We start from the raw sequence: 11,240 nt of genomic DNA on the forward strand, positions 1-11,240 counted from the left end.
ACGGAATCAAAATTAAAGAACTTCCTGGAAGAAATCTTCACCGGGTAAATACACGGAAATTTGAAATCTTCGAAACTGGACACAATAGTGGATGTGTCAGTGCTGACAACCTCAATCTCATTGTCTGAAGTTACAGTGCAAATTTGCCAACGCGTATTTAGATGAAGCGTACCGAAATTTTCTACTTAGAAACACGGACAAACTGTGAAAGTCTTATTTCATTTCTCATGCTGTCAAATGCATCGGCGTCACTCAGGAAGCTGAGCGAGGAAGAACAAGTAGGAACAAGGTTTCAGCTTACTGTGCAGTCGATGCGGATAAATTACAGAGCTCTGTTGTAGGCGGATGAGAAAAGAACGGACTCGTGCTTACCAAAGGACCCGCCCCGGGAAAAATCACAGAAAAACCTGACTGAGTACATCGGCAGTGAGGAGTCGTGGTCAGTTTGATCAATAGCGAAGCTTTTCTGGGGTAATGTAGAAAAACGCAGCGACACTATCTGTATGTGAAGGCCCGGACTCCACCCAGCTTTGCTCGTGTGTATGTGGGTAATACATTCGCCGCTTTCTGTGTGATACAGAGCTAGGCAACCACAAACGGACAGCACGTGCCCGTAACAAAGAATACAAATAGTTGCTACGAAACGTCTCTTTGTGGCCTGCAGACTGAGTACAAAGCTGAGGGGCCTGAGACCGAGTGACATCCCAGCATGTGCCTGCAGTCCTCTGCAGTCGTGTACCGGCGCATGTTTACTGGGCTGAAGTTGTGGCACTCCATGCAACACTGAGGATACCGGGACCAAGTATTACATGGCACACACAACGGTGATGTACTCGCTCGTACCAACCTCTTATTAACTTTAAGATCGTGCGAATTGTGATTAATGTATTTTTTCCTCTGTTTCCATTTAAAGTTTCTTGCCGGGACAAGAGTAATGATTTTCTAGGCTGTAGCTTTAAAAATACCTTAGTGCGTCACAGGGCGCACTTCTTATGGCACCATAAGTTGCTGTATTGAAAGTACGGTAATTTAGATATACTGTTACTAACATGAAGGAGGCTGAAGAATCGTCTCAGATTTCGCTCTAGAGATGATTTCTAAATTTTCTACGTACGTTTTCGCGTGATAATAGGCTTTCTTATTCCAGAATTAGGCAGTTGAGAATTTTTCGGCGTAGGGTATCTCAAACTTCGCGTCAGTTTAACAAGCCTGCATCCATTTGCACCACTCTTCTTTGTATACCCTTGATGCCTCCTGTAAATTCGACCCACGCACTTTTCGCCCAGTGCGTAACTTCACAGCTCTCTGCGGTAATAGCATCAAGCTCTTATTTCATCAAGAAGTGTAGGCTCTCGTCAATGTTTGTATGCTTGCGGATTAATTATGAAAGCCGACAAGGCAACTTATGTGGTTCTGCAATTGAGAATACGTAATACGTCACCTACATGACAACTGTCGTGTTTCCACCTGTTCAGGTGGGAATAGGGAAAATGGTACCAATCCTGAGTCCCTGATTTACAGCAACCAATATCTCTCTTATTTAAGTCTGCAGGCTTTCGTGGCCGTTGTCACTGAAGTTAAAATCTTCTGGGTTTTTAGGCCACGTCATGTTTCTTCTAAAATGTTCGACGTTTCCACCCCTCTGGTGGGATCTTCCTCAGGATCTTTTGGTGTCCACCACTACAGTGTTCTAGCGGTAGTGGACACCAAAAGATCCTGAGGAAGATCCCAGCAGAGGGGTCGAAACGTCGAACATTTTAGAAGAAACATGACGCGGCCTAATAACCCAGAAGATTTTAACTTCAATTTCTTTCTTGCACGTTGAAAACATCTAAATGACACAGGAGCATTGCATTAATTGTCCAGTTGTACAACATCTCTTGTCATCCATGACCAATGTGGATTAGTGCAACATACTTTGAAAACAATAGAGTATGAGAGAAAATGTTGACATTTACAGTAGGTGAGTCAGTACATTGTAGATTATGTAAAGCAAAAAGAATTAAACTTCGAAAAATGTGCAGTGTCGCACTTCGACGCTTGTATTCAGCTGTCTTTGTTAGGTAACAACCAAGCACCGGGTCGGTGATATAACACTAAGAGGAAAAAAAATCTGCCGTGCCACTTCAGTGGTGTATTCGATGTAGCGGAGTACGTTTAAGCAGGAGCCTACGAATATTATTTGCTGTATACAAACTGTTCAGACATGGTGAATGGTCGTCGGCTATAGTCGAGTAGCTCATGTAGTTCAGTCATCTCTTCATTACGAATTTTGATGACTTCTTGAGTGAATGTCATGTCTGTCCCTTGGTAATACTTCAAGTCACATACCACAAAATGTAAAAGAACTTATGCACGCATCTCTATGCGACTGATGGAACAGACCTAAACCCGAATACAGGTTGTGGTAAAGACTGACCTGTAGCATAACCTACTGTTTACGTTCGCGCCATATATAAATAAATTATTATGAAAAACTTCAAGGTAAGTTTGGAAACGTGTGTTAGATAAGGGACCATTCTCTGTGAATATTTTTATGCATATTATGTAGATATTTGCTATATGCAAGTGATGTCCTCTACGTAACTTTTACCCTAAACAGACCTTAGTGTTATCAATAAAACACTTCTTAATAGGTTTGTAAACTCAAAATTATCGAATGTAGAACAGTTCTTCACGAAAATAAGACATTAAAAAAAAAAAAGCATGACAATTTATTTAGGCTCGATAAACTTTATATTTCACAGCGTGGTAATAAACATACTCTAAACTGCTCGAGAAGAACAAAACATGAAATACCTTCTGTACTATTAAACAACACTATTTATTACATAAAGAAGGCCGTTAAATTTAAACAACATTCAACCTTTTCCAGTGGTGTTTCCTTTTAAATTTTATTTTCGTCCAAATACAAGGCGTATAACTTTGCTTTTAACTGTCTAAGAACTTGCACTGCCTTTTTCTGCGGTCACTCCTGTTTACCCTTAGAAGTTGACATACTTCTAATTAGTAGGATGCAATGGCATACACTGACGGTACTTCACAAAAATTCTAAATGAGTCATCTAATGTCGAAGACATAGGAAAACTTCAATTTCAAATGGTTAACTAACAAGTAGTTCTCAAGCGCGAAAGTAATGGGACAATAACAGACAAACTACAATATCTCGTATCGATATACAGTATACGTAGACTACGAACGCAACGTTTCTACAAACAATGACTCCACTGGCTGTAAATCTCTTGACAAAAATACAGCCAAGGATGTGCCTTTTATAGTCCAGTCCAGTTAGGTAGGCTACACTGAAATTCGTTAGAAAATGAAACTTGGTTATCAAACAGTCTAACATTTTCTAGCCTGACATACCAGAAAAAGCGCGGAAAAACCAGACATGTTCGCAAAAACCAGGACGGTTGTTAACACTACATCTTCAGCGATTTAAGAAAACAATGAGAAAACAAGATTTGATTGCCGGAGGGGATTTTTGTAACCCAGCTCCTCCAGAATTTGAGAACTTCCAAAGAAGTTCACAACAGTGTTTTAATGATAAGACATGAAAAAGACGCTGTCCAGTAACTTTCATGGTTGTATCTTGACTGCCAACTACCTCGAAATCTTAAATTATGCAAAATTAGAATTTCCATGAATGAAGTTTTGACTCACTTGTTCGGACAAGGTTCACCCACAATGAGGTTGCAGTTGAGACAGTTGGGGCCGACGTCGATTCCGCCGGCGAATATCGGGTCGAAAGGGAGGTTCGAGGGCTGACAGCCTTCCGAAGATTTGGCCAGCGAGTAGCCCATGTGGCAGCACTTGGGCACGCACGGCCACGTGTCGTTGAAGGGGCACACGGTGATGGGTTCGGTGAGCAGTCCCTCCGGCGGTTGCGTGTAGACGCTCTCGACGTCTTGCGCGACAGCGCTACACGCCAGCAGCGATATCAACAGCACTCTCCACCGCGCCTCCATCGCACTCCGTAGTCGCCGGCACACTGAACTACGTGGTCCCTCTGCAGAGAGTAAAAGGCGGCGAGCGGTCGCCATGGTAACGCCGCGATGCCCACTCTCGCCAGAGACACCTGGCGGACGGCTCGCTCATCATTGCCGCTTACGCCATGTGGCCCGTGGCGCACGTAATCTCGCGTCGAGCAGTCCGCTTCGTTAAGAAGTGGCCAGGAGCATTTTCGTGTAGGACATAAGCAATAGTGGACGTCTCTGCATGGAATCTGCAGACAAACTTCAGACGAAAGTGCCGTGGTCCTCGGAAACACCCCGCCTGTGAGCTATGTAGGGGGGGGGGGGGTGGGGGGTGGAGGGGGGGGGCGACATTCAGAAGTTCTCTGGCGGACGTAAGTGCTTCATTTGGAATGATTTGTAAGGATTTGTGATACATCATTGTTCAAATAACATATGTAATTTTAACATAGCTTCAAAGATTTTTGTTGTAATTAAGGAGAATCGTGGCGTTCACACAGCTACGGGCACTTACAGTCAGGAACTTGGAGCATGAAGTGGCGATTAAGCATAAACACTGCAGATGCTGAACATTCAACACTTATTTAAAGCTAACTATTTCAAAAAGAACTGCTGTCTAACAGTCATAATATTAGTCTTCTAGTCAGTATGATGACTTCTCTTGAGAACCTGACATAGTGACTCAATGATATTATGAATGATTAAAAGGTAAGTTGAAGGAAATGGACAGAGTCCTTCTTATGGGACAACCGCAAATATACAAGTCCATTTTGAAAATTGTCCACAATAAAAGATTGTGGATTAAGTAACTGTCTCGCGGTTTCTTGATTTTTCAAAACTGAAACAGATGAGTTCAGTAACATGTCTGGCCGTCCTCGTTTAGGCAGTTGTCAATACTACAACGAAATTCTTTGATGTTTCCTTCGTCAAAATCAAAATCGGTGAGCGACATCCTCCCATAATCCTTGTAGACGTTCTGTATCTACTGAGGCGAAGCTTTTCAGTAAACCGGCACACAGTCGTTCAGCATTGTAGTACTGACAATATGACGTTTTTTATTCAAGCGCGCGTGCGTTTTAAAAACGTCAATAAGTCTTGTGAGTCGAACGGAGGCAGTGAGAGTTTTTAGGAAAAGCTTTACATAGTAATACAGTGAACGTAAAATGCAAGATTAACGTAGACGATGAATAGCTCAGTGAATGCGCGATAAGTTGAAGAGTGCTCATTTATAGTACGAATGGATAGGTTGTGAAAGGTAATTAATAAACAAATAGCGATCTGGTTTAAAGTGACTCAAGTAGTTAAAGTTAACAAAATTGGCTCTGAGCACTATGGGCCTTAACTTCTGAGGTCATCAGTCTCCTAGAACTTATAACTACTTAAGCCGGCCGCGGTGGCCGTGCGGTTCTGGCGCTGCAGTCCGGAACCGCGGGACTGCTACGGTCGCAGGTTCGAATCCTGCCTCGGGCATGGGTGTGTGTGATGTCCTTAGGTTAGTTAGATTTAAGTAGCTCTAAGTTCTAGGGGACTTATGACCTAAGATGTTGAGTCCCATAGTGCTCAGAGCCATTTGAACCATTTTGAACTACTTAAACCTAACTAACCTAACGACATCACAAACATCCATGCCCGAGGCAGGATTCCAACCTGCGACCGTAACGGTCGCGCGGTTCCAGACTGAAGCGCCTAGAACCGCTCAGTCACAATGTTACCTAGTATGTGTGTGTGTTGCAAACAGTAATTGCGATATATAGTATCTCATCTAAAGGGTCGTGACTTACATGGCGAACAACCCAGAATGACACAGACAATAGTGAAAATGAAATTTTAGAGATAGTGATGAGTACGAATGCGAGCCAGAGCTGTTAAAGTAGACATATTTGTGAAATAAACTGTTATTTTATTTAACTATTTTGTTCGTTCTGAACATTGAGTATAATATCTAGCACATACACTCCTGGAAATTGAAATAAGAACACCGTGAATTCATTGTCCCAGGAAGGGGAAACTTTATTGACACATTCCTGGGGTCAGATACATCACATGATCACACTGACAGAACCACAGCCACATAGACACAGGCAACAGAGCATGCACAATGTCGGCACTAATACAGCGTATATCCACCTTTCGCAGCAATGCAGGCTGCTATTCTCCCATGGAGACGATCGTATAGATGCTGGATGTAGTCCTGTGGAACGGCTTGCCATGCCATTTCCACCTGGCGCTTCAGTTGGACCAGCGTTCGTGCTGGACGTGCAGACCGCGTGAGACGACGCTTCATCCAGTCCCAAACATGCTCAATGGGGGACAGATCCGGAGATCTTGCTGGCCAGGGTAGTTGACTTACACCTTCTAGAGCACGTTGGGTGGCACGGGATACATGCGGACGTGCATTGTCCTGTTGGAACAGCAAGTTCCCTTGCCGGTCTAGGAATGGTAGAACGATGATGGTTTGGATGTACCGTGCACTATTCAGTGTCCCCTCGACGATCACCAGTGGTGTACGGCCAGTGTAGGAGATCGCTCCCCACACCATGATGCCGGGTGTTGGCCCTGTGTGCCTCGGTCGTATGCAGTCCTGATTGTGGCGCTCACCTGCACGGCGCCAAACACGCATTCGACTATCATTGGCACCAAGGCAGAAGCGACTCTCATCGCTGAAGACGACACGTCTCCATTCGTCCCTCCATTCACGCCTGTCGCGACACCACTGGAGGCGGGCTGCACGATGTTGGGGCGTGAGCGGAAGACGGCCTAACGGTGTGCGGGACCGTAGCCCAGCTTCATGGAGACGGTTGCGAATGGTCCTCGCCGATACCCCAGGAGCAACAGTGTCCCTAATTTGCTGGGAAGTGGCGGTGCGGTCCCCTACGGCACTGCGTAGGATCCTACGGTCTTGGCGTGCATCCGTGCGTCGCTGCGGTCCGGTCCCAGGTCGACGGGCACGTGCACCTTCCGCCGACCACTGGCGACAACATCGATGTACTGTGGAGACCTCACGCCCCACGTGTTGAGCAATTCGGCGGTACGTCCACCCGGCCTCCCGCATGCCCACTATACGCCCTCGCTCAAAGGCCGTCAACTGCACATACGGTTCACGTCCACGCTGTCGCGGCATGCTACCAGTGTTAAAGACTGCGATGGAGCTCCGTATGCCACGGCAAACTGGCTGACACTGATGGCGGCGGTGCACAAATGCTGCGCAGCTAGCGCCATTCGACGGTCAACACCGCGGTTCCTGGTGTGTCCGCTGTGCCGTGCGTGTGATCATTGCTTGTACAGCCCTCTCGCAGTGTCCGGAGCAAGTATGGTGGGTCTGACACACCGGTGTCAATGTGTTCTTTTTTCCATTTCCAGGAGTGTACTACAGAGACATCCAGAAAAGTATAGACACTCCTTGAGAGTCTATATTAATGGAACAAAATGACATACCGTTACAATTCGAGCATGGAGGAGTATGTTATTTTATGCCTTCAAAGTGATCCCAAACAAAGTAGATGGCACTGAACTGTTGACCGAACTACGGCTGTCAATGTTGCCGCACGGGACGCCTCGATGGTTTCTCGTAGCCTGTTCAGTGTAGCTGGCTTCTGTTGATAAACATTTCTCAAGGTCCCCCGTAGAGGTGTAGGGTCTGGAGGCCGTGGTGGGTGCTCAACAGCTCTTCCACCTACCCATCGTCCAGGCAGATTTTCATCCAAGTAGGCTCTGATATCTGTAAAATAGTGAGGCGGAGCACCCTCTTGTTGTAGGTAAAAATCTTTCATTTGCAACACCTCTCGAATGGCAGGTGAAATCGATGTTTGCAGCATATGAAGATACACCTCGTCAGTTACGGAACCTTCGAAGAAGAATGAGCGAATCAAACCTCGCGATGTCAGACCTCACCACACGTTAACACAGGATACATTAGCAAGTTTGTCCGCGTGAACGTGGGGGATTTTCTGCAGTCCAGTATACGCAGTTCCCAGTACGCTCTGCTTGAATTGTGCCTCGTAAGAGCAGATAACCATCCCAGCAAAGCGTTCATCCTCGCGAAGCACGCCTTCAAACCACTCGCAGTACTCCACCCTTCGATCCGGGTCGTCGTCGTTCACTGCGTACAGCGTACTTAGAACCTAACTTTACACTTTGCAGCGTTCAGAACTCGTCGTATGGTCGGTCAGATTTTTCCTTATGCATGTCGGCTTCAGGTTTACGCCAAATACTGTAAATTATTGTACATGTTGGTGGCTGAGTTATGTACGGGGGTAATCTCAAATTTAAGGTCTCCTATTTTTTCCATCACAGAACTCTGTTTGTGTGGCAGTTGGTCACACTATTATGAGGAGTGCTTCACGCGCTGTGTGTAAACACTCGCAAGCCGCGCTCAGGTGCTCAGTTTTCGCTCGGCAGCCGATGAGAATGGAGCTCCCGTTGGATGTTACCGCCAAGTGCGAATTGCGCGCAGTTATTCGGTTTCTGAACGCAAAGGGCACTGCGCCGATTGAAATCCATCGCCAATTGACGGAAGTGTATGGCGAGTCGCGCATGGGTGCCAAAAATGCTCGGAACTAGTGTAGAGAGTCTGCAGCTGGTCGGACCGAACGAAATTCACGACGAACAAAGGAGCGGGAGACCGTTAATTTCTGATGAGACAGTGTTGAAGGTTGAGCAAAGCATGCGTGAAGATCGGCGGATCACCCTGGATGATTTCTGTACGTTGGTTCCTGAGGTTTTCCGAAGCACCCTCACAGAATTTTAACGAAAACATTGAACTACCGGAAGGTGTGCGCAAGATGGGTGCCACACATGCTGACTGAAGACCACGTGCGGCAACGAGTTGATGCTTCCCGCGCATTTCTTCACCGTCTTGCAGCCGAACATGACAGCTTTCTGGACAGGTTAAAAGAATATTTGGCCGGAAAGCGACCCAGCTCCGACGACGAGATGAAAGAAGAGGTTCATAATTTTCTGAACAGCAGGTGGTGTGCTTACTCTGTGTTATTGTTAGCAACAACTTTATACGAACTGTTTGGGCAATGCAACTCCCAACAGCAATAAAGAAACAGCCACTGCAAAATACATTCAGCCCCTTAGGCGCTGAATCCTCTGGCCTGTTCAATACTGATAACTTTGGTCCCTGTGCACATAACAAATTAATTGTCTTACCTCTAAAGCAGCAACGGTGGAACGCGATATATTCTGATCTCTCATAAAAATAAAAATGCTAGCTATAGGCTCAGCAGTGTGCAATGCTGGCCGTAATACTTTGAAATGCACTTGGAATTCTTTTGCCTCATAAATGAAAACATTTAAGAAAGTCCAACTACTTTGAAAAACGTGTGACCTGGACAGGGAGGCGGTACTGATTGCGGTGAAATACTAACAATGATTTTTCTTCGCAAAATTATATTGCAAGTTAAGCTTGTCTTTGCAAAAACATTTGACAATTGAAATTAAATTTTACTAATTGATCCACAAACAATGAGATTTATACAGCAAGAATTATCTAACGTCACTAAAAGGGCATAAATACAAATCCTCAAATTACATATAGCTCTGTAAATAAATCTCAGAAACGTTAAAAAAGCGAAATATCTAACTAGCCTTTTTATCAACTCAGTTTACGTATATTCTTGGGTTACTCAACAGTTACAAATTATCAACCAACTCATCTATACTAAGGTGCTGGCGAAACGAAAATCAGAATTATTTAATATCTTTACCTTGCTTGGGAGAAGACTTTTGCTTACATGTTCTCGTAATACCGACATTGATCTAACATTTGGTGGTTTCACACAGCACACCATAAAATCTACCTGCACCATCGTCTTTCGCTCACAGACACCTACCTACAACTGTGCGCCAAGCGCTCTCATACTCCAACACTACAGTCTCAGACCAGAAGCAGTATCTTTGGCTCTGGGGTCGTGCAGTCGGCGATCCGCATTATAAAGCCTGTCAGAGACATATATCGTTTATTATACTACTGGCTATTAAAATTGCTACACCAAGAAAAAATACAAAGGATAAGTGGATATTCATTGAACAAATCTATTATACTAGAACTGACATGTGATTACATTTTCACGCAATGTTGGTGCATAGATCCTGAGAAATCAGTACCCAGAACAACCACCTGGGGCCGTAATAACGGCCTTGATACGCCTGAGCATTGAGTCAAACAGAGCTTGGATGGCGTGTACAGGTACAGATGCCCAAGCAGCTTCAACACGACACCACTGTCCATCAAGATTAATGACTGGCGTATTGCGACGAGCCAGTTGCTCAGCAACCATTCACGAGACGTTTTCAGTTGGTGAGAGATCTGGAGAATGTGCTGACCATGGCAGCAGTCGAACATTTTCTGTATCCAGAAAGGCCCATACAGGACCTGCAACATGCGGTCGTGCATTATCCTGCTGAAATGCAATGTTTCGCAGGGATCGAATGGAAGGTAGAGCCACGGGTTGTAACACATCTGAAATGTAACGTCCACTGTTCAAAGTGCCGTCAATGCGAACAAGAGGTGACCGAGACGTGTAACCAATGGCACCCCATACCAACCCGCCGGGTGATACGCCAGTATGGCGAAGGCGAATACACGATTCGAATGTGCGTTCACCGCGATGTCGCCAAACACGGATGCGACCATCATGATGCTGTAAACAGAACCTGGATTCATCCGAAAAAAATGACGTTTTGCCATTCGTGCACCCAGATTCGTCGTTGAGTACACCATCGCAGGCGCTCCTGTCTGTGATGCAGCTTCAAGAGTAACCGCAGCCATGGTCTTCGAGCTGATAGTCCATGCTGCTGCAAACGTCGTCGAACTGTTCGTGCAGATGTTTGTTGTCTTGCAAACGTCCTCATCTGTTGACTCAGGGATCGAGACGTGACTGCACGATCCGTTACAGCCGTGCGGATAAGATGCCTGTCATTTCGACTGCTAGTGATACGAGGCCGTTGGGATCCAGCACCGCGTTCCGTATTACCCTCCTGAACCCACCGATTCCATATTCTGCTAACAGTCATTGGATCTCGACCAACTCGAGCAGCAATGTCGCGATACGAGGCATCACAACAATGTTTCACCAGGCAACGCATTTCTCCTCCTTACACGAGGCACCACAACAACGTTTCACCAGGCAACACCAGTCAACTGATCTTTGTGTATGAGAAATCGGTTGGAAACTTTCCTCATGTCAGCAAGTTGTAGGTGTCGCCACCGGCGCCAACCTAGTGTGAATTCTCTGAAAAGCTAATCATTTGCATATCACT

At 45.6% G+C, this 11,240-nt stretch overlaps 1 protein-coding gene across 1 annotated transcript in view; it reads right to left on the bottom strand.

Moving 5' to 3' along the window:
- Nucleotides 1-3,991, bottom strand: part of LOC124547780 (G-protein coupled receptor Mth2-like) — a 139,582-nt gene extending 135,591 nt beyond the window's left edge. Inside the window, exon 1 of the mRNA XM_047125129.1 lies at nucleotides 3,664-3,991. Within this exon, the coding sequence (XP_046981085.1) occupies nucleotides 3,664-3,968 (305 nt within the window). The 5' untranslated portion in view covers nucleotides 3,969-3,991. The remainder of the gene's footprint in view (nucleotides 1-3,663) is intronic.
- Between the last annotated feature and the right edge of the window lie 7,249 nt (nucleotides 3,992-11,240).

Source organism: Schistocerca americana, chromosome 1 (assembly GCF_021461395.2).
Source record: "Schistocerca americana isolate TAMUIC-IGC-003095 chromosome 1, iqSchAmer2.1, whole genome shotgun sequence".
In the NCBI taxonomy this organism is placed as follows: domain Eukaryota; kingdom Metazoa; phylum Arthropoda; class Insecta; order Orthoptera; family Acrididae; genus Schistocerca; species Schistocerca americana.